The sequence below is a fragment of the Cebus imitator genome, unplaced genomic scaffold, assembly GCF_001604975.1.
Source record: "Cebus imitator isolate Cc_AM_T3 unplaced genomic scaffold, Cebus_imitator-1.0 Scaffold141, whole genome shotgun sequence".
Taxonomy (NCBI): domain Eukaryota; kingdom Metazoa; phylum Chordata; class Mammalia; order Primates; family Cebidae; genus Cebus; species Cebus imitator.
This window is the reverse complement of record NW_016107456.1, coordinates 1,748,440-1,772,544: the sequence shown is the minus strand read 5'-3', so window position 1 is coordinate 1,772,544 and position 24,105 is coordinate 1,748,440. Positions and strand designations below refer to the sequence as shown.

Here is a 24,105-nt window from a genome sequence, read left to right as displayed (position 1 = left end):
AAAAAAAAAAAAAAAGAAAGAAAAAAAGAAAAAATAAAACAGAATAACTCAGAGTAAAAATAAATAAATAAATAAGACTTTGTGAAATTTTAACCAGACTTATGGTCATGTGTTTTATATTCCTTTCTATAGAAACTCAATGGAAAGCCAACAGAGAATAAGAATGATGAAAGAATTAGATGTATGTTCACCTACATTTAGTTTCTTGAGAGCAGAAAGTGAAGTTAAGAAACAGAAAGGCCGGATGCTGGGTGACGTGCTGATGGATCAGAGCGTGTTGCCTGGAGTAGGGAACATCATCAAAAATGAAGCTCTCTTTGACAGTGGTCTCCACCCAGCTGTTAAAGTAGGTTTTAAATTTGTTTTAATTATCTGTCTTTTTTTCAGTCCTGCGAAGGAACCAGTGTGGAAGCCCTAACTCTGCATTGCACTAACAGTCTCCCCAGACTTCAGGTCTCCCGCTTCCCATCTCTGTCCGGGTCAGCTTCTCAGCATAGCCAGCTCTGAGCACCGCACTTACAGCTGCTGTGTGCACACCCTCCCACTCCACATTTCACTCTCTCTTCCCTAATTTGCCCTGCTTTCTCTTCTCTCCATATCATCTATTCCTTTCAAACATGGCATATTGACCTATTATACTTATTGTTTAAAATCTGTCTCCTGCTAGAACACAGTCTCTAAAAAAAACAAGGTTTTGTTCCCTGAAGTATCCCAACATCGAGGACACATGGCCTGTGGTGTATGGTTGGCATTAGATACTAATATTTGTGGGTTGTGTGAATGAACTAACTCACAAATTTTTTTCCGTCTCTGGCATATTAAGTACATGTTCGGCAGACACTCATGTACTCCTGATTATAGCTGTGGGTGATACTAGAAGCTGCTGTTGTAGTGGAAAGAGCAATGGAAGGCAGGAAACCGGGAAAAAGTGATCAGTGAGGAAATGGAAACAAAATGTACAACCCTGATTCCAATAGGCTGGAGTGAAGGGAAAATATTGGCCTGCTAGAGGGGGCTACCAGCACAAGACATGAGTTGGTTATTTTATTTTTTTCTTGTTCTACAACTGCAGAGACTTGAACTTATTTACATGTTGGAAAAAAAAAAAATGGTTGAAGGGGAGATGTTAAACTTGTAGAAAAGAGAATGGTGATGAATATGGCAATGCTCTGAGAGGATAAGAGAGGTGAGAACCCAAACCCAGGTGGAATACATACATTTTAGTTTCTAAGGAAGACCTCTATATTAGGGCTTTTATCAAGACCTGTTGCTACTAACTAAATTAATTTTTAGCTCCAATAGCTGAATTATTTTTTACATAATTCACTCCATTAACTAAATTATCTTTTATTTAAACCCAGGGTATTTTTTTACTTTGTGTAGATACTTACTAGATAGTTTAGTAATACCCAAATTAGTATGAATTAAGCTTTAAAAGAAGCCAGTTAATGATATATCTAGATTATATTCTGCTTTTTGATACTTGGAATAAGTGAGTTCAGTATGGAAATAATGAAACAGAACTTTAACAAGAATGAGCTTTTTAAAAATCACTTAAACCTCTATGAAAGATGTTTTTGAAAAAGAAAAGGACCCAGGGTTTTGTTGTTATCTGTGATGCAGAGAATTTACTTTTTATCTCTGCATCTAGCCAGCTATCTATCTAGGAAAAGATCATTAACCCATCATTTCTGGGGGTTTAAAAGTTAATGACATTTCTGAAGCTTAACTATTAGCTTCTTGAAAGCACATGCACAATTATTGAAAAAGTACAGTGTAACCTTTCAAGGTGTAACTTAATATAGTGTGTAAGATATGGTAACTAATAATATTTTGGATGTATGCAAGTTTTAAAGTTTTAAACAACTGAGGAATATTTATAATACTTTCAAGATGACTATGTTGGTTAGATTTTCATTTTTATAGTCACTGATAAATTATTTTCTTTGTACATGTATGTGTATGTAGATATGTAGCCTTCCCTTGGTATACACAGGGCACCAGTTCCAGTACTCCAGGCTATACCAAATCCATGCATACTCAAGTCCTGCTTTTGGCCCTAGGAAAACTGCTCTGCAAAAAGTCAGCCCTACATATATGCAGGCTTCACAACTCACAAATATTATATATTTTAAATCTATGGTTGATTAAGAAAAATCTGCATATAAGTGGACCTGCTTAGTTCAAACCTGTGTCATTGAAGGATCAGCTGTATATGTACATGTTCACACACAGGCAACAAGCATTAGGCATCAGACCATTTCTTTTGGGATTACCATTGACAGCACATGTGCCAAGTAGTAATTCTTCAAGGGTAACACTGAGATTTATGATAGGCTGTGTCAGAAAAAAATTCTTTGGTACGGTCTGTGTCTGAAGTCTTCTATGTGTTAATAAGTACTTTGATATTAATGCATGTATATAAATGCATATCTTTTTAAAGCTTGGTAGTGACCTGGGTAGTCTTCTACTCCTGTACCTAGTTTCCCTTCCCTTCTGTTTTTATATTGTTCTTGGTAAATTTTTTTTTTCAAGTCCAGCAAGACTTTTCAAGGTGTCTGATAGATGATGCTGAGACTTTGAAGATGTCTAATACAGAATATTCGATAAATGTTTGAATTTACAATTAAAATTTATAAATAAGAAAGGTATTTTTATCAGTAATATCAGTTCAAAATAAAACTACCATTAATGGTACTACGTAGATATGTGAGAAATAGAGCTCTAGAAGATATGCATATACAATTGACTATTGAACAACACAGGAATTGGGGTGCTAACCCCCCCATTGAAAATCTTTGTATAATTTTTGACTGCTCAAAAACTACTAATAGCCTACTGTTGATCAGAAGCCTCGCCGATAACATAGTCTATTCACACATATTTTATATGTTTTCTGTGTTATATACTGTATTATTACAATAAAGTAAGCTGAGAAAAGAAATGGATATTAAGAATACTGTAAGAGGCAGGTAACCGCACCTGCAGTCCTAGCTGCTTGGGAGGCTGAGGCAGAAGAATGGCTGAGCCCAGGAGTTTGAAGCTGCAGTGAGCCATGACGGTGCCACTGCACTCCAGCCTGGGCAAGAGAGTGGGTCCCTTTCTCTAAAAAGAACAAAAGAATACCATAAGAATTATATTTACTATTCATTAAGTGGAAGTGGGTCATCATAAAGATCTTCTTTCTCCTAGTCATTACATTGAATAAATTGAGGAGGAAGAGGAGGGTTTGGTCTTGCTGTCTCAGGGGTGGCAGAGGAGGAATAAAATCCGTGTATAAGTAGATCCTCCCAATCCAAACCCATGTTTTTCAAAGGTCAGCTGTATTCAAAATCTAATTACATTCTCTTTCACAGAATTGGCAAGGCATGTTATTTCTTACAGAAATGAGCAAGTCATGAAACTAGGCTCTGTTGTTTTTTTTTTCCATTTTAAGGTTTGTCAACTAACAGATGGACAGATCCATCACCTTGTCAAAATGATACGTGATTTCAGCATTCTCTTTTACAGGGTAAGAGCAAAATTTTTCAACCAGGTAAAATGTCAGTGGTTTCCTTTCGGATTGCACCAAAAATGTGAAAGCTGTATATAGCCATCTGGTGGAAGGCGCATGGAGGTGCAGTAAAGAGAGGGACATGCGGGTGTAATTAACATCTTGAAATTCTAGATCATAGGTCAGTTCAAACTCGTCTAACTATAATAATATTCAGTTATCTTTATACCAAGTTGGGAGCAGCCATGTTAGCATTTTACAGACTCTTTTTCTATTTTTTGGATATATCAAATATAGAGAGTCTAGAGAGGCCGACATACAGTAACACTTTCCGATAAATAGTCCTTAGTTCAATCAGGCTGTGCCACTTATTATAGACCTTAGTTCAATCAGGCTTTGCCATTTACTGTCTGTGTGGTTTAGATTATTTGGATAACTTTATTTAAGTTTAGTTTCTACATCTTTAAAATGGGATAATAATGTTTCTCTGTCTACCACAGTTGTGAGAATGAAGTATTTGCTGACTTGTAAATGTGGGAAGTTATATACTACATATATGCATATATAGAATTCGATAAACCCATTTCGTCTTTTAAACAAAATATAGCAAATATGCCTTTTTTTTCTTCACAGTCCATTTTCTATATTCAAACTTTTCATTTTTACTATATTCAGAAAGGCAGGAATTGTAGCATTCTTTATTAATTGGCCTAAAATGTTAATGAACATCTTGCTCTACAGATCTGTCTTGAGTAACTATGGTTTTTAAATTGCATTTGCTTACTTATTCCTCCAGTAAAAGATAACCATAGAAAACTGCCCATTTCCACCCAGATTAAATTGGGTCTTTCAATACGTTCCTTAAATTAGTGCAAGTTGTTTGTGTAATTTTCAGCTCATACGTGGTGAGCCATATTTCCGGGGTTTTAAATTTTCACACTGCTGATGGAAACTCAAGAAATTTTCTTTGTAGGAGCCTTAAATATTTGTGAGTGGATTAAAACTGACAGAATATATCAAAATATCTTTTGAAGTAGAATTTATACCAAAATGGAATATATTCTCTGCTAGGATGGTATTTGAATGTTTATTTTCTTTTTATTGTTTTTTTAATGAATCTCTAAGATTAAAAAAGAAAAAAAAATTCTTTCTTCAGGTCGACAAAGAAAATGCTCTTATTAAATTTTGTCCCCTAGAAATAAGGTTTTTGGTTGTTGAAACTGAATGAGCAGTTTCAGCCTTCTAAAAATAATCATATTTAAAGCTAATCTAGTCTTTTTCTTTTAACTACATAATTATGGTTAATTAAAAAATCCTTAAAAGCATAAAAGACATTTTTAAATATAGAATTTTTACATCTCATTTAGATAAGAGGATAAAGCCATGCAAAGAGCAATTTTGAATACTAATGACATAAAATAATGACTTATTTCACACAAATCTTATTTGACAAATATTACTAAATCTTGTCAATACCTTTTTCCCTGATGAAAGAAAAGATTATATCGTCATATGTACAAACGTGTAAATTTTTAACAGATGATTTTTAGAGATGACTTTCACCAATGTGTCTTTGGTTTCTTGGCAGCACTGTTTTGTAGCTAACAGAGTTGTTTTTTTTTTTCTTTTTTTTTTTAGTGCCGTAAAGCAGGACTTGCTGTCTCTAAGCACTGTAAGGTTTACAAACGCCCTAATTGTGGTCAGTGCCACTGCAGAATAACTGTGTGCCGCTTCAGGGACAATAACAGAATGACATATTTCTGTCCTCACTGTCAAAAAGAAAATCCTCAACATGTTGACATATGGTAAGATATCTAATTTAAGGGATACCATTTGCTCCAACCAACTAACTAAAAGGCTAATAATCAGAGAATATAACTGAATAACTGTCAGCCTATACAGAAGAGAACGTAACTCAAAAGCATTTTAGTCCTAGGAAGGAAATAGTAATGGCATCAAAGAACCAGGAGGAGCTGAAGGTGATTTATGGACCAATTCTGAATTTAGGTAGAAAATCTCTGGCTCAGGGAATAATAACTAGCCTTTACCTTTAACCTGGTTTGGAAAGTGAGTACCAGGAGATGTCAATAATTGGAAAAACTGCAACTACCTTCATAAGTCTCTGCTTCTCTTAGAAATAATATTATAAATAATATAAAACAAGAGCAAGATCTTTTTACAGATTGTATGTCTTGTTGGTGAAATAATAGACCACTTATTAAACTCATGTCTGGAGGTTCTGCCGGTTGCTGCGTTTGTCTCTTCCAATGATGCATTCCAGAACTGGAGAAATAATCACAGGGTAGGTTTGAGGAGTTACTGTGAGAGGTACTTGGGCTAAAACTCCATTGATCTCCTGGCCTGACTGGTGGTGGATCACAGTGACATTTTTGTCTCCTAGAATTAGTATCAGTTCAGAGCCACTGTCCAATAATCCTTAAAATGTCTGATTATTTTCTTTTCCCCAATGTACCATTACCTTTGTAACAGGCCATAGGACATTTTGGGGAAATGTAAGAGAAAGATTAAACAGTATAAAGCGGCTGCATAGCAGTATATGTGATTATAAATCAGTAGTACCGGTATGACCTAAAGCACATAAAATTCTGTAAGTGTTCAGGGATGTTAGAGGTTTACATGTACAGCAAGGTTGGGAAGATATCAAAGAAAGTGTCATTTGAATCAAGCTCCCCTATTCTCTTTCCCTCCTTCTTCCTACTGTACTTGACTAGACTTAAAAGTATCCTTTGAAACCCACTTTAAAAAATAGAATTTTGATTAAATGATAAAGCAGACAGTATTTAATTGGAAGAAAGGAGCATGGCCACAAATCTTGAATCATTAATAAACACGGCATGGTGGAGGGATGATGAGCATACTAGTCAGCCCCAACAGAGGCTCCACATTGTTGAATAGTAAAAACTAGTTTTACAGGCAGGATGGGATCAAATGGGGGATCATGAGTAGTTTTGGGAATGGTTAAGGTCTTTCCTAAATTAGTGCATTAAGGACTTTAAGTTGATTGTAGCATAGGTAACTACGGAAAGTATGGGAAACACGTGTAAAGAAGCTAGTGCAGCCTAACGGGCAAGCGATGGTTACTAGACTGGGATCAAGACATTGGACATGGTACCCTAGTAAAACTAGGTCAACAAGGACTGTGGCAGATTTGACAGGTAGGATAATACAAAAGCTTTCAGGACCAAATAGTGTAAATTTTCACATTATGGGTCTGGGAAAATTGGGATACAGCTGTGAAGATGCACTGTGTGCTAGAGAGGTGAACCAACAGTGGAATAGCCAGGAAGACATGTCTTAGGGGATACAATCTGGAATGAGAGAGGCCATCAGCACAGTGGGGTTGATTGAAGCATTCCGACTTCTCAGTTCACTAGAATAAAGAAAGAAATGAGCCATGGTCTGAGCTTCAGCAAATGCCAATAACTACAGGGTGGACGGCAAAGAAAAAGCAAAGGAAACAAAACCATAAGATTGAACATAGGAAGGGACTCGGGACACCACTTGGCTGTGGGAAACCTGGGAGGTGGGAGGGGCCATCTTGTCTGTAGAGCTCAGGGCCAGTGGAGGGAGCTGGCGTGCAAAGGAGGTCCCAGCTTATGTCTTCATAAATATATCTAAAGCTGCGTGCTTTTTCTTCTTTGTGTCTCTGTGTTTCATTTTCTGCATCACTCTTGTTCTCCAATACTTCCCTCTAAACCACTTCATATCTTCCTTTCAGCTGCTTCACCCCATGTTACTATCACAGACACCTGAAATACCTTTAGATAATTTATATATGTATATATATATATAATACATGCTTATATTTTTTAAATTTTTAATGAACATTCATAATTTTTTTTTAAGAACAAGAACTTTTTTTTTTCTCACTCTGTAGCCCAGGCTGGAGTGCAGTGGCGTGATCTCAGCTCACTGCAACCTCTGCCTCCCGGATCCTGGTTCAAGCAATTCTCCTACCTCAGATTCCCAAGTAGCTAGAATTAGAAGCACAAGCCAACATGCCCAGCTAATTTTTGTATTTTTTAGTAGAGACGGGGTTTCACCATGTTGGCCAGTCTGGTCTTGCACTGCTGACCTCGTGGTCCGCCCGCCTTGGCCTCCCAAAGTGCTGGGATTACAGAGGTGAGCCACCACGCCTGGCCTGAACAAGAACTTTCATAATTTTTTATGAACAAGAACTTTTTTATAATAAGGATGTACATTTATGACCAATACGGCATTGAACACAGTAGCTGGCAGATAGAAGACCTTCAATATATATTTGTCTACTAAATGAATGATTAATGTTCTGTATCTGTTTTCCATGTTCTATGAACGGATATCTTTTGAGATAAAAAATTATCAGATAAATATGTTATTTATTACATAAATTGTTGTGAATTTCTTTTTTGTTTTGAAACTAGATTTCTGAGACCTCAGAGTTCCCCAAAAGAGGTTTGGGGTTACCTATGAGTTAGCAAAGACTGTGCTGTGCTGAAAATGTTCTGGACCTTGTAATCCTTCTTCCCTTCTGACCTGATTCTGTTTTCAATATTGGCAGTCAGCTTAAGACTTTGTTTGGAAAACCAACCATACACTGCGAAATAAATGTTTACATATTTTTAAAAGTTTGAAAACCAGTACTATTTGCCCTCGTAGATTTTTCTGTGATTAAGTACAGCCCATTTATTTTCTGGATGAATATTTGAACATTTATGTTGACTAAATGTTCTCATTTTAGTGTAAAGTCATTTCAAGTTAAGTTGAAGTAGCCTGAAAAGCTCAGTACCAATTATCTAAATCCTCCTGTTTCTTCTGTCGCTGAAAGCTTACTGAACTTCTCAAGTCCTCCCCCAATTTTCCAGTTTTCATTGATCGTATCACACTTGAAATATAGATACTGTTTATTGTTGGTTCTTTTTTTTTTTTTGAGTCTGAGTCTTGCTGTTGTCACCCAGGCTGGAGTGCAGTGGCGTGATCTCGGCTCGTTGCAACCTCTCTCTGCCTCCTGGGTTCAAGTGATTCTCCTGCCCCAGCCTCCCAAGTAGCTGGGATTACAGGCACCTGCCAGCATACGTAGATAATTTGTGTATTTGTAGTAGAGTTGGGGTTTCCCCATGTTGGCCAGGCTGGTCCCAAACTCCTGAGCTCAGGTGATCCACCCACCTCAGCCTCCCAAAGTACTGGGATTACGGGTGTGAGCCACTGCCCCCGGCCTATTGTTGGTTCTTAGTTATTTGCTAGCTAATATAATTTCTATATGTGAATATTGTTTCCTTTAGTGAAAACTGAGGAGGTTACCTTTCATTAGGGCCTTTTAAAAAACTTTTAAAAAAATTGTTATTTAAGCTTATTAGAGTCTAGTATATGCCAGGTACTGGGAATACAGAGACAAAATAGAACACAGCCTCTCAAAATCCTGAAGGCGAATGGGGAAGTAAATGGAAAATAGGTAAAGCACCGAGATGGAAGTGCTATAAAGTATGGAGAAAGAAACACTTAAGCCTACCTCGGAAGGACAAGGAAGTCTTTCTGAAAGAGGCAGTCTTTGAGCTTAGTATAGAAAGAAATAGGAATTCATCAAAGACAAGAGGTAGGAAAAGGATTTTCTGAAAGATGAAACAGCACATGGGAAAGTATACAGGGAAAAAATTTGGAAAACAACACAGGGAGGATATTTTGTTCTTTCACGAGCACATATTCAGGTCTCTAAAAAGCATCTAGTTTGGAAATGTGGTGATGGTTGCCAGTCAATGAGAATTTAGTGTTGTCTGCAAACCAATTCTTTAGCCATGTGTAATCGGGCAGAAATTTTTGAAGGCCTGGGGCAATTAGAGGGCACTTGACAGACATAAGAAAACCTGTGATGGGTTGGTCTTGGTAGGATAAATTTGTTCTGGGGAAGCTGTGTAGTTGCCATGTTTAAAACATAATCTGAGGCCGGGTGCAGTGGCTCACGCCTGTAATCCCAGCACTTTTGGGAGGCCAAGGTGGGTGGATCGCTTGAGGTCAGGAGTTAGAGACCAGTCTGGCCAACATGGAGAAACTCCATCTCTACTTAAAAAAATAAAAAAAAAAAATTAGCTGTGCATGGTCACGCATGCCTGTAATCCCAGCTACTCGGGAGGCTGAGGCAGGAGAATTGCTTGAACCTCAGAGGTGGATGTTACAGTCAGCCAAGATCACACCATTGCACTCCAGCCTGGGAGGAAGGAAGAGAGGGAGGGAAGGAAGGAGGTCTGGACCACAGTAAAACCCAACACCCAACTCAACTTCTTATAAACAAAAATGGCAATGTATGTCATGTAGCCAAAATGAATATTGGAGTAATTCACAGAATTAATAGAAAAGCTGTAGGGACCAGAGCCTCAGAGGCTGGAACTCATGAAGCTGACCTTACCATGGCTCTCCACAGATAGAACAAATAGAGAAAAGGTGGGTCTAAGCGCTCCCTGTTTAAGCCTCTTACCTCAAGCTTTATAATAAGAAATTATTTCTGGTTTCAGCAAAATAACTATATTTTCAAGGGCTTCCAGGAAGTTTTGGTGCTCCAAGAATAAGGATTCATGGTAGACTGAATGAAATAGAAATCACATATCGATTAAAATCGAAGGTAGACAGCAGCTTTTTATTCAAACCTTTAAATGCCCCTTTATTTTACATAACTTCCTTTTCAGTTTTATTAACATTTATATTGGTATTTCTAAAAACTAATCTGTTTTGTTTGGACAAAGAAAAATCAATTGCTTCCCATGCCAGTAACTTGTTTCCATTGAGAAATGCAGAGATATCTTAGAGCAGGGGTCCCCATCCCCCAGGTCACGGAGCAGTACTGGTACCAGTACACTACCGCCTGAGCTCCGCTTTGTGTCAGATCAGCAGAGGCATTAGATTCTCATACTGTGCAAAACCTATTGTGAGCTGTGCATGCAAGAGATCTAGGTAGTGAGTTCCTAATGCCTGCTGATCTCCCTCACACCCCACCCAAGCCCACCACGTCTGTAAAAAGATTGTCTTCCACAAAACCCGTCCCTTGTGCCAAAAGAGTTGGGGACCGCTGCTTTAGAGGCACTGCCATTCTTCACTTGTGTTTTATGCACCTCCCCATTTCCTACTCTGGGGTAGACTGAGATGATAGCTGAATCTGGTAGTATTTACAATCACTGAGAATGCACAGAGGAGAGGCAGAAAGGTCCAATGGAGAGCCGTGTTGTTGCCTTAACTTTGATGATCAAAAGAAAAGGACCCCATGAAAGAGAGGTAGAAGAAACAGTGCCATAGGAACAAAGGTGGGAAGTGATGGAGAGAATTAAATTCCACTGAGTTGTTTGGCACAGGTTGGCTCATGCCTATAATTCCAGCACTCTGCATAGCTGAGGCGAGAAGATTGCTTGAGGCCAGGAGTTCAAAACCAGCCTGGGCAACATAGCAAGACACCATCTCTAAAAATAAAAAAATTAGTCAAGCATGGCAATGCATGCCTGTTGTCCCAGCTACTCGGGAGGCTAAGGCAGGAGGATCACCTGAGCCCAGGAGTTCAAGATCACAGTGAGCTATAATCACTCCACTATTCTCTTATCTTTTTTTTTTTTTTTTTTGAGACGGAGTTTCGCTCTTGTTACCCAGGCTGGAGTGCAATGGCACGATCTCGGCTCACCGCAACCTCCGCCTCCTGGGTTCAGGCAATTCTCCTGCCTCAGCCTCCTGAGTAGCTGGGATTACAGGCACGTGCCACCATGCCCAGCTAATTTTTTGTATTTTTAGTAGAGACGGGGTTTCACCATGTTGACCAGGATGGTCTCGATCTCTTGACCTCGTGATCCACCCGCCTGGGCCTCCCAAAGTGCTGGGATTACAGGCTTGAGCCACCGCGCCCGGCTATACTCTTATCTTTTAAAAATTGAAAAAAAAAATGTTTTTGCATCCTTTCTTATCCCCCCACTTTTTTAAAATTATACTTTAAGTTCTGGGGTACCTGGGCAGAAGATGCATATTTGTTACATAGGTATATATGTGCCTTGGTGGTTTGATGTACCCATCACCCTGTCATCTATATGAGGTATTTCTCCTAATGCTATCCCTCCCCAATCCCCCCACCCCGCAACAGGCCCCAGTATGTGATGTTCCCCTTCCTGTGTCCATGTGTTCTCATTGTTCAACACTACTTATGAGTGGCAACATACGGTGTTTGGTTTTATGTTCTTATGTCAGTTTCCTGAGAATGATGGTTTCCAGCTTCATCCATGTCTCTGCAAAGAGACATCCTTTTTTATGTTTGCATAGTATTCCATGGTATATATTTGCCACATTTTCTTTATCCAGTCTATCACTGATGGGCATTTGGGTTGGTTCCAAGTCTTTGCTATTATGAACAGTGCTGCAATAAGCATATGTGTGCATGTGCCTTTACAGTAGAATGGTTTATAATCCTTTGGGTATATACACAGTAATGGGATTGCTGGATCAAATGGTATTTCTGTTTCTAGGTCCTCGAGGAATCGCCACACTGTCTTCCACAATGGTTGAACTAATTTACGCTCCCATCAACAATGTAAAAGCGTTCCTGTTTCTCCACATCCTCTCCAGCATCTGTTGTCTCTTGCTTTTTTAATGATCGCCATTCCAACCGGCATGAGGTGGTATCTCCATGTGGTTTTGATTTGCATTTCTCTAATGACTAGTGATGATGAGCTTTTCTTCATGTTTGTTGGCTGCATAAATGTCTTCTTTTGAGAAGTGTGTTCATATTTTTTGCCCACTTTTTGGTGGGGTTGTTTGTTTTTTCTTATACATTTGTTCTTTGTTCATTCTGGATATTAGCCCTTTGTCTAATGGTAGATTGCAAAATTCTTTTCCCATTCTGCTGGTTGCCAGTTCACTCTAATGATAGTTTATTTTGCTGTGCAGAAGCTCTTAAGTTTAGTTAGATCCCATTTGCCTATTTTGGCTTTTGTTGCTAATGCTTTTAGTGTTTTAGTCATGAAGTCCTTACCCATGCCTATGTCCTGAATGGTACTGCCTAGGTTTTCTTCTAGGGTTTTTATGGTGGTAGTTCTTATGTTTAAGTCTTTAATCCATCTGGAGTTAATTTTTGTGTCAGGTGTAAGGAAGGAATCCAGTTTCAGCTTTCTGCATATGGCTAGCCACTTTTCCCAACACCATTTATTGAACAGGGAATCCTTTCCCCATTGCTTGTTGATGTCAGGTTTGTCAAAGATCAGATGGTTGTAGATGTTTGGCATTTTTTCTGAGGCCTTTATCCTGTTCCATTGGTCTGTATCTCTGTTTAGGTACCAGTAGCATGCTGTTTTGATTGCTGTAGCCTTGTATTGTAGTTTGAAGTCAGGTAGTGTGATACCTCCAGCTTTGTTTTTTTTTGCTTAGGATTGTCTTGGCTATGTGGACTCTCTTTTGGTTCCATATGAAGCTTAAGGTGGTTTTTTTCAATTCTGTGAAGAAAGTCAATGGTAGCTTGATGGAGATAGCATTGCATCAATAAATTACTTTGGGCAGTATAGCCATTTTCATAATATTGATTCTTCCTAACCGTGAGCATGGAATGTTTTTCCATTTGTTTGTGTCCTCTCTTATTTCCTTGAGCAGTGGTTTGTAGTTCTCCTTGAAGAGGTCCTTTATATCCTTTGTTAGTTGTATTCCTAGGTATTTTATTCTCTTTGTAGCAATTGTAAATGGGAGTTCACTCATGATTTGAGTCTTTGTCTATTACTGATATATAGGAATGCTTGTGATTTTTGCACATTGATTGTGTATCCTGAGACTTTGTTGAAGTTGCTTTTCATCTTAAGGAGATTTTGGGCTGAGACGATGGGGTCTTCGTAATGACATACAATTATGTCATCTGCAAACAGAGACAATTTGACTTCCACTTCTCCTAATTGAATACCTTTTATTTCTTTTTCTTGCCTGATTGCCCTGGCCAGAACTTCCAATACTATGTTGAATAGGAGTGGTGAGAGAGGGCATTCTTGTCTTATGCCAGCTTTCAAAGGGATTGCTTCCACTTTTTGCCCATTCAGTATGATATTGGTTGTGAGTTTGTCATAAATAGCTCTAACTATTTTGAGATACGTTCCATCAAAACCTAGTTTATTGAGAGTGTTTAGCATAAAGGGCTGTTGGATTTTCTCTGTATCTATTGAGATAATCATGGGGTTTTTGTCTTTGGTTCTGTTTATGTGTTGGATTATGTTTATAGATTCACGTATGTTGAACCAGCCTTGCGTCCCAGGGATGGAGTTGACTTGATCATGATGGATAAGCTTTTCGATGTGCTGTTTGTTTCAGTTTGCCAGTATTTAATTGAAATTTTTTGCATCAATATTCATCATGGATATTGGCGTGAAAATTTCTTTTTTAGTTGTTGATGTTGATCTTATAAAATGAGTTAGGGAGGATTCCTTCTTTTTGCATTATTTGGAATAGTTTCAGAAGGGATGGTACCAGCTCCTCTTTGTACCTCTGGTAGAATTTGACTGTGAACCTGTCTGGTCCTGGACTTTTTTGGGTTGGTAGGCTATTAATTGCTGCCTCAATTTCAGACCTTGTTTTTGGTCTATTCAGGGATTCAACTTCTTGGTTTAGTCTTGGGAGGGTGTAAATGTCTAGGAATTTATTAATTTCTTCTATATTTACTGGTTTATTTACATAGAGTGTTTGTAGTATTCTCTTATGGTAGTTCATATTTCTGTGGCATCAGTGGTGATCTTCTCTTTATCATTTTTATTACATCTATTTGATTCTTCTCTCTTTTCTTCTTTATTAGTCTGGCTAGTAGTCTGTTTTGTTGACCTTTAAAAAATAATAGCTCCTGGATTCATTGATTTTTTTTTTTAAGGGTTTTGTGTCTCTCCTTCAGTTCTGCTCTGATCTTCTGATTATTTCTTGTCTTCTGCTAGCTGGCTTTTGAATTTGTTGATCTTGCTCCTCTAATTCTTTTAATTGTGACATTAGGGTGTTGATTTTAGATCTTTCCTCATTTCTTTTGCGGGCATCCAGTGCTATAAATTTCCCTCTATACACTGCTTTAAATGTGTCCCAGAGATTCTGGTGCATTGTCCTTCGGTCTCCTAAGAACACCTTTATTTCTGCCTTTGTTTTGTTATTTATCCAGTAGTCATTCAGGAGCAGGTTATTCACTTTCCGTGAAGTTGTGCAGTTTTGAGTGCATTTCTTAATCCTGAGATCTAATTTGATTGTAGTGTGGTCTGAGAGACTGTTTGTTATGATTTCTGTTCTTTTGCATTTGCTGAGGAGTGTTTCACTTCCAATTATGTGGTCAATTTTTGAGTAAATGTGATGTGGTGCTAAGAAGAGTGTATATTCTGTGGATTTGGGGTGGAGAGCTCTGTAGATGTCTATTAGGTCCAGATCTGAGTTCAAGTCCTGGATATCCTTGTTAATTTTCTGTCTCATTGATCTGTCTAATATTGACAGTGGAGTGTTAAAGTCTCCCACTATTATTGTGTGGGAGTCTACGTCTCTTGGTAGTTCATTAAGAACTTGCTTTATGTATGTGGGCGCTCCTATATTGGGTGTATATATACTTAAGATAGTTAGCTCTTCTTGTTGCATTGATCCCTTTGTTGTTATGTGCCCTTCTTTGTCTCTTCTGATCTTTGTTGGTTTAAAGTCTGCTTTATCAGAGACTACGATTGTAATCCCTGCTCTTTTTTTGCTCTCCACTTGCTTGGTAAATCTTCCTTCATCCCTTTCTTGAGACAGAGTGAGATTCTGCCTCAAGAGAAAGAAAAACGTATCTATACATACGTGTATAAGACATGAGGCAATGATAAGAGGTGATTCGTGTTCTCAAGAACATCAGCCACGGTAGGGGATAGCGACGGTGAGGGCTCCTTTTTGATAGGGTGGACAGATTAGTCCCTGAGGAGGAGATTTGAAAAGACCTGATGACTTGTAACAATCTGGGGTTGGGGTAAAATTTTCAAAGAAGGTAGCCCAGAAAAGCATGAAGCTTCTGAGTTGTTCAAAGAAGAGAAAGAAGGCATGTGTGACTGACCAAGCAGAGAGAGTGAGAGACAGAGGGAGCGTCTCTGCTTGGGAGGAGCCAAGGAGCATGCAGACTTGACTTGTCCGAGAAAAGACGTTTCCACTTTATTCTGAGTAGTATGGGAGCCTTTGGAGGATTTTGAATGGGTGTGAAATAACTGACTTATGTTTGAGAAGATCAATCACTCTGGCAACTGTTGTCAATAGTTTGAGCTGGGGCCATTGGGAGATTTTGAGCAGGAGGGCAGCATGAACTGACTTGGGCTTTCTGAGGATTATTTAGGCTGCTGTGTGGGAAAGTGATGGTCGTGGAACCAGAGTGAAGTGGCAGCATCGGGGGCTCTCAGCAGTAGTGCAGGTGGCAAATGCTGGTGACAGGGAAGAGAGTGGAAGTGGTGGGAAAAAAATGTCGCGTTTAGGATAATTTTGGAAGTTGAGGTAGGATTAAGGACTGAAATTTTTATAATTGAGGGGGCCTTATTTATGAAAAACAATTTAAAAATATGACTACAACGTTAGGTTCTAATGTGAATATTTAGAATAAGAAATCACAACAAATTATATTTCTTAAACACCACAAACATCAGAAAAAATGAAATATTATTAGTTCACTGCCTGACACAGCTGTGTAATTGTGTTCCCTCATGTTTTTGGCTGCAAACTCCTTGATTGCCTTTTCATATGGCCACCAACAATATCATTGCATCTTTTATTATGGCTAGATGAGAAAACTTTTAGCTTCACAGTTGTCGACAGTGACGTATCTCCAACTTCCCCATATGTTATTTCAGCATTACTTCTCATCTATAAGGAAACCCTGAGAGCAGTGTCTCTCAGACTTTAGTGTGTACCAGCATTTTCTGAAGGGCGTATGAAAACAGATTGCCAGGCCCCACCCCCAGAGCTGGGGATTCAGTGGGTCTGGCGAGGGGCCTGAGAATCTGCATGTCTAACACGTTCCCACGTGATGTCCATGCTGCTGGCCTGAGGACTTGACTTTGAGAACTCTAGCCCTTTGATCTTCCTCAGGTGCCTCAGGTTTCTCAATTCTACCAGGTTAGGGTGGGTGGTGTGGGGTAGAGTGGCCTGGCAGCCTGGATTATGGTGGCCTGTGAACACAGAATGATGCAGCATCTCTTGTTCAGGTCCTTCTCCTCAAGCTTCAGGGCAGAGTCCACCTGCTCCTTGAGGTCACCAAGGCAACATTGTCCCTGGGCACTGAGCAGATGTGAGGTGATATTGGCAGCACCCAGGCCCCGGGACTACCTCTGCCTGCAACACTCTGAACCCCCAGCATGTGGTTGAGTTATGGCTCCCGTTCTCCATGCTGCCCATCCCAGTCCAAAGAGGACACACCAAGCCATGGAAAGTTGAACTTCTTTTGCTTCATGTAAATCTGCATCTGCAGCAGACCCTACAGGATTTGCTGATAGACTTGAAGGCGGGAATGTGAGGAAAAAAAGTATTAAGGATGACTTCTACGTCTGGGCCTGATCAATTGAGTGATGCTGTTGCCATTTACTGACATGAGATGGACTAGTAGAACTGCAGATTGGTGGATCATGAGTTTTATCTGTATTCATTTTCTGTGGCTGCTGTCATAAATGATCATGACCTTGGTAGCTTAAAGTAACACAAATGGATTCATTCAAATATTGGATGCCAAAAGCTCAACATCAGTTTCATTGGACTAAAATAAAGGTGTAGGTAGGACCGTGCTCCCTCTGGAGGCACTAGGGGGGAATCCTATTCCTTTCCTCTTCTCACTTCTGGTGCTGCCAGCATTCTTTCATGTGTGGCTACATCACTGCATGCAGCCTCTGCCTCTGTGGTCTCTTTGCCTTCTCTTTGGTGTGTATCAAATCTCCCTCTGCTTCTCTCTCTCTCTCTCTCTCTTTTTTTTTTTTTTGAGATGGAATTTTGCTCTTGTATTGCCCAGGCTGGAGTGCAATGGCGAGATCTCAGCTCACCACAACCTCTGCCTCCCGGGTTCAAGCGATACTCAGCCTCCTGAGTAGCTGGGATTACAGGGATGCACCACCACACCCAGCTAATTTTGTATTTTTAGTAGAGATGGGGGTTTCTCCAATGTTGGTCAGGGTGGTCTTGAACTCCCAACCTCAGGTGATCTGCCCGCCTCAGCCTCCCAAAGTGCTGGGATTACAGTCATGAGCCACCTTGCCCAGCTGCCTCTCTTTTATAAAAATACTTACGATTGGGTTAAGGGACCACGGGCTAATCCAAAATAATCTCTCTATGCCAAGATCTGTAATTACATCTGCAAAACCCTCCATCTTTATAAAGTAACATTTATAGATTCCTGGAATTGTGACCTGTTGTCTTTGGGAGGCCGTTATTCACTCTACTACAACACATTAAGTTTGAGATTCTTGTTACATATCCAAGTGGAGACTGGGAAGAATTTATTATTGGATGATGAAGAAATGGAGCAGTAAGGAAAGAATGTTTCCAAAGGCTCCGTATGTAACAATAAAATTCTCCTTATGATTAAGGAAACTTATAGGACAGAAGAAAATGAAAATAGGGAAAAGTTGGAGCACGTTGAAAATCTAAAGGTCATTTAAATTGCCTTTAATTATAGATAAATGCATCATGCTGCCTTTCAAAGTATGTTAGTAGAGGACAGAGATTAGGTCAAATAAACAAATTCTGTAGAAGATCTGATGTTCCATAGGGATAATAAACACTGAGTGGCATTAAAAGTCAAGGTAAGTAAAGATAAAAGAATCCTAATGAGATATATCTTACTTTCAGGTTTTCTTATGCTATTTATTATTTTACCAGACACGCCTGAATTTTAAAACTAGTATAATTATATGTAAACAACAAAATGTTACAGGAGAGAAGGTTACCTTTGAAAGTCAAAGAACTCATGTTCTGAAATGTAAGATACATAGCCTTTACCTGGAAGACCTTTTGTCAGTATTAATGTTTAGGATCCGGAAGGGAATCTGTGATGCTGCCATGGTTGCATAAGCACGTGACATGCTCTAGTTGCAGACCTACAGCTAGCTGTGCTTTAGAGAGTAGGACTATGTCGCAGCCGTATAAAGGCATTTTGTGTAAAAATACATGGTCAGTAAAGAACCTCAGATGGAGAATCAAGATTTACATTTGTGGCCAAAAATCAGGGTTGGTTTTATTGTTTGCTTGCTAATCTATTAATCAGCTGTCCACCATGAAACAGTTTTACATGAAGGGAAATAAGACAAAGAGATATCTTTTATTATCATTATGGATTAATGAATGTATATAGTGCTCAGCAGATATTGTAGGGAAATTCTAGAGTTTCCTGAGTTTTTTTTTCCCTACGCACATGAATATAAAACTTTCACATCTTTCAAATCCTCTAATTTCTGCATAGGTGTATTTTCCCATAATTTAATTGAATAAAGGTATTTTAGTTTTGTTTTGGTAATATAGCAATTACTTAAAATATTATTTGAGAAATACTTCCTAATGTGATACTAAATATTTTTAGTTGGTTAAAAAAATGCACTCAATTATTTGACTCTAAATAACTTTTATTTGATAGTTCTCACTTTAACAAAATTAGTAGGGTCCAGGTGAAAACATTTTACCCTGGCCAGGTATGGTGGCTCACACCTTACTCCCAGCACTTTAGGAGGGTAAGGCAAGAAGATTACTTGAGGCCAGGAGTTCAAGACCAGCCTAGGCAACATAGCATACCATCTCTACTAAAAATTAGCCAAGCATGCTGATGTGAACCTGTAGTCCAAGCTACTCAGGAGATTCAGGTGGGAAGACTGCATGAGTCCAGGAGTTCAAGGCTCTGGTGAACTATGATGGTGCCACTGCCCTCCAACCTGGATGACATAGCAAGACCCCATCTCTACAAAGAAAAAAAAATTAAGATATAGTTCTAACTTCTAAGCAATAATAAAGAAATAGCGCTGGGGTATTAATGGTTCTGTAATCATTTCTAAAATACTCAGACAAGAATAAGGCAATAACAATGTTAATGATTAAGTTTAAAAATTATCTTACAGCAAGCTACCGACTAGAAATAGTGTAATCAGTTGGACACCTAGCAGGGTGGATCATATTATGGACTCTGTGGCTCAGAAGTCTGAAGAGCAGTGGACATGTGTGGTCTGCACTTTAATAAATAAGCCCTCTTCTAAGGCATGTGATGCTTGCTTGACCTCAAGGCCTATTGGTAAGACTGAATTTTGATTTTGAGTTTGTTACATTTCTAAGAGGGTAAATTATACAAAGTGAGGAATGTATCTTGCTCCATCTTGATATTCCCTAACTAAATAAAATACTTTCTTTCTCAGAGGTTTAAAGGAATTGCCAGTTTTGCATGTAAACTATGCTAATAGTCTGTTGAGTATTTTTTTTTAACAGGGAGGGAAAACATGCTTGTCCTAAAACAGTATGTGCCTTTGTATCTCAAAAAAACGGAGATGATCACATCTGTTCTCTACTGTTTCTAATGAATTATTCAATAAAGCTTTGTTTTATGCAGATTTCAGCAACTTTCGAGTTTGTTATTCAGCCCAAGTGTTTCATAAATTGAAAGGGAGGATTTCTGTAAGAATATCTTTGCAGGTGGAATAGAAAAATGCTGAATTTTTTCTCTTCTTTATCCCTTCTACCCCTTGTTATTAAAATCTTTACCCAGACAATTGTACTGATTTCATTGACATCCTTCAAAATAACTCTTTATAGCTCACGATTTCATGCATTTAGAACATGTAAAACCTCAGAGGAAACCTGTGATTAAGAGCCATTTCATTGCTGCGGCTTCTATTGTATTCTCAAAGTGTTATTTCTTTTCTTAATTAGAGATGAGAAAGTTCATTGTTGACTTATGGACCCCCACTCTGTGTTAACTGTCATATTGTGTTTTGTTCCCTGGGCCAGAAAGACAGACATCACCCGTTGTACAGCTTTGCTGCATCTCCTATTTCTATCCCTTCTTCTTTAGTATCCTTCAGCAGAGACAGAACCCATGGAAAACCACGATCTTAGGTTGCCACACTGAATTCAACATTCTGAAATGCATTTATGTCTCATTAACTATTATATTGTTAATGTTTCTGAGTCAGAAAGACATCTTAATGATGATATAAAATGTATTATTGGACAGATTTCAAAATCGTCTGATACTTTGTTGAAACACTGTATTTAATAGATTTAAGTCTTTGTAATTCATCTTTACTTATTTTAAATAAGCCTTCACTTTGTCTTTCCATTCACAGAAACAGTCCTGTTAGTCTAGAAACAGGTCTGTAACTACTGACCTAAAGCTTTATGGGACATCATCTCTTAATTACCACTTTTTAATACTTTGCCTAATATTAGCAAAACTGATAGCTGAATGACCTTTAAATGCTTAAACATCATAAAAAGCAAATATAAATCTTTGTTAAACCCATCTCTGGGTTTCTGTAAGTTGAAATTTTACATTTTACATAGTATTTCATTTCCTAGCCAGAAGATGATTGATTCTGACTTCCCCAAACTAACTTTGTATGATTAGTTCTATATATTTCATCGTAATAAAGTGACATAAATATTTTGATCAAATAAAAAGATGTTTCACATAGTCAGTAGTTATATTTATAGGACTATTGCAGAATTACTTATCTCTTCTTCCAGATTCAGTGGTCAAGAATGAAGAAAATTCTACTGCCTTCAGCAACTTAGTGAAGTACCCATGTAATACTTTTGGAAAACCTCATACAGAAGTAAAGATCAACAGGAAAACTACATTTGGAACTACAACTCTTGTCTTGACTGATTTTAGCAATAAATCCAGTACTTTGGAAAGAAAAACCAAACAAAACCAGATACTAGATGAGGAGTTTCAAATATTTCCTCCTCCTACGGTTTGTTTGAGCGATACCCAGCACCCCTCCAAGAAGAGAACAAACGATATAACTCAACTATCCAGCAAAGCAAACGTATCACCTACAATCAGTTCAGAATCTAAGTTATTCAGTCCAACACATAAAAAACTGAAAACAGCCCACTACTCATCACCAGATCTTAAAAGCTACAACCCTGGATATTCTAACAGGTATGATGTTTTTAACTTTGGTCTTTAAGACAGTTACTTTTTTTTTTTTTTTTTTTGAGATGGAGTTTTTGACTGCAAATCATTTCTCTTTCACATCCTTTGGGAAAATTCAAGGATATTAACAAGTCTTAAATAACAAGAGTATATTGGTCACTTTTTTTGTCTCATGTCAGTTATTGGTATAACAAAATAGAGACAAACTAATATTTTAAAGAATCTTTTTAGATATTTCTCTATCTTTAAGAAATAAGAAAAGTTATTACATTCACATCTTTCACACTTCATACCAGTTGATATAACAAGGTGGATCAAGTACTTGAATAAAGTCATAGCCTTTTATATCCTAGGAATAAAGGAAACTTACTAGATTCAGATCGTCACCCCGAAGAGTAAGTAAATTACCTATCAATGTGTCTCTTTTGCTTTATACCAGATACAAAGATAATGAAACGTATTCGAATAAAGTCATATCTCTTCCTACCTTTAATAAAGAAATTGACTTTAGATCTTTCACATCTTAGAGTAAACCTTATCTAGCCTATCAGTTTATCTAAATTTACTTTCTCTATTTAACAGATTTACCTTGCAAGTTTAACAAATGCTATTATTTAGAATTAGCAAACATCTGAGCAACTAAAATTAGTTAGGAACCACACAAATTTTCATGAGAAAAACAAAACAAAGTACTAGCAGATCTCTGGTTCATAACTTGAGACATCTTCTGAGTAGCCCAGCTTAAATAAAAAAACAAACTGTGACCATCTTTCCCCCCAAAACTCAGCAAAAGGCCTTGACAAGGCATTTCAATCACATAAACTCCAATTTTATCTAAGTAATCCAAGATCTTCACAGGAAAACCTGAAGACTCCTGAGCTAGTCTACTAGATTTACAGATTTATTTTAACCAGAACACAGGAAACTTAATATTTCCTTTTTTTCTTTTTCTTTTCTTTCTTTTATGAGATGGAGTCTTGCTCTGTCTTCCACACTGGAGTGCAGTGGCGTGATCTTGGCTCACTACAACCTCCACCTCCCGGGTTCAAGCAATTCTCCTGCCTCAGCCTCCCGAGTGGCTGGGATTACAGGCGCACGCCACCATGCCTGGCTAGTTTTTGTATTTTCTGTAGAGGCAAGGTTTCACCATGTTGGCCAGGCTGGTCTAGAACTGCTGACCACAGCTGATTCGCTCGCCTCTGCCTCCCAAAATGCTGGGTTAACAGGCATGAGCCACCGCGCCCTGCCAGCATTTCCATTTTTATCGTAAGTTACAGGCAACATGACAGGATACCAAAATCTGCAAGATGCTCAAGTCCCCAATATGAAATGGCATAGTCCTTGCATATCATCTATGCACACCTTTTCATATACTTTAAATCATCTCTGCATTACTTCTTATAATACTGAATTCAATGTAAAGGCTGTGTAAATAATTGTTATACTGTTTTGAGTTTTCTTTGTATACTTTTTTTTATTGTTTCATTATTATTATTTTTTTGTTTCCAAATATTTTCAATCCAAGGTTGGTTGAATTCATGGATTGGGAACCTACGGATATGGAGGGGCGTGCTTTGATTGGGACCTAGGGTAATCTCTGGTGGAATTCTGAGATTCACCGTTTTTTCCTCTTATTAACTATGCCTTTCCTGGTAGGTAGATGCCTCCTCTCAGCAGTGAGATGAGGGACCATTTGGTGTAAACTCCTAGATCGACCTGTAGGAATCCTTAAAGCTTATTTCATAACAAATTCTGAGACAGTCTTTGCTCAGTAGATGCATTTACTCCAAGTTTCCTATTCCAACTCTAAATTTACCATCAGTTAATCCTGATGACTTATCCTTGACTGTTTTTTTAATGTTTTGTTCGTAATCATTTATGATAACTGGTTTAAGTTTTGTTCACATACTCATATTTGAATGAAGCAATGCGGGCTGAACTTTTAACTGACTGGATAAATCCACCACCTTTTCACTTTAACCCTAGTTAATGCTTCATGATGGAAGTTAGTTAAGAATGTTTGGGAGGCTATCCTGGAGGAGAAAATCATTTCCAGTCTTTCCTGTTCCATGGCTGAAGTGGAAAGTAGAAGCGATAATCTTAAAATATTGTGGCATTCGTTGTACCTAGGTGAAATATCTTGGCATATTTTTATTCTCTTAGTGCTTTGTAGAAAATCTTAGACAATTTAACTAATGAATTAGGGATTTTAAAAACATTAATGTAACCTTAAATTTAAATGATTCCTTCATAAGCCATTAGTGATAGGATCATATGATTAATCACAGTGCACAGCATTACTTAGAAATGCCGCAACCTGCGTATCTATTGAATATAAGAACACCAGGACTGAGACTCCACAATCAATCAAGATCAACCAGCAGAATAAATGTCAAGGGATGAAATAAATTCACCCAGCAGCCCTTCTGCACCCAGCTACTTTACAAGGAATAAATTGCAAATTACTGTCATTTATTTCATTTTTCTCCTTGTCTGACAGCTCTAGTGTTCATCTTGTGGA

At 38.2% G+C, this 24,105-nt stretch overlaps 1 protein-coding gene across 1 annotated transcript in view; it reads left to right on the top strand.

Moving 5' to 3' along the window:
* The window catches only part of NEIL3 (nei like DNA glycosylase 3), a 57,554-nt gene that overhangs the window by 27,640 nt on the left and 5,809 nt on the right, over positions 1 to 24,105 (top strand). Inside the window, exons 4-8 of the mRNA XM_017542205.2 lie at positions 133 to 346; positions 3,437 to 3,511; positions 5,132 to 5,298; positions 19,552 to 19,721; positions 21,170 to 21,590. Of these exons, the coding sequence (XP_017397694.1) occupies positions 133 to 346; positions 3,437 to 3,511; positions 5,132 to 5,298; positions 19,552 to 19,721; positions 21,170 to 21,590 (1,047 nt within the window). The remainder of the gene's footprint in view (positions 1 to 132; positions 347 to 3,436; positions 3,512 to 5,131; positions 5,299 to 19,551; positions 19,722 to 21,169; positions 21,591 to 24,105) is intronic.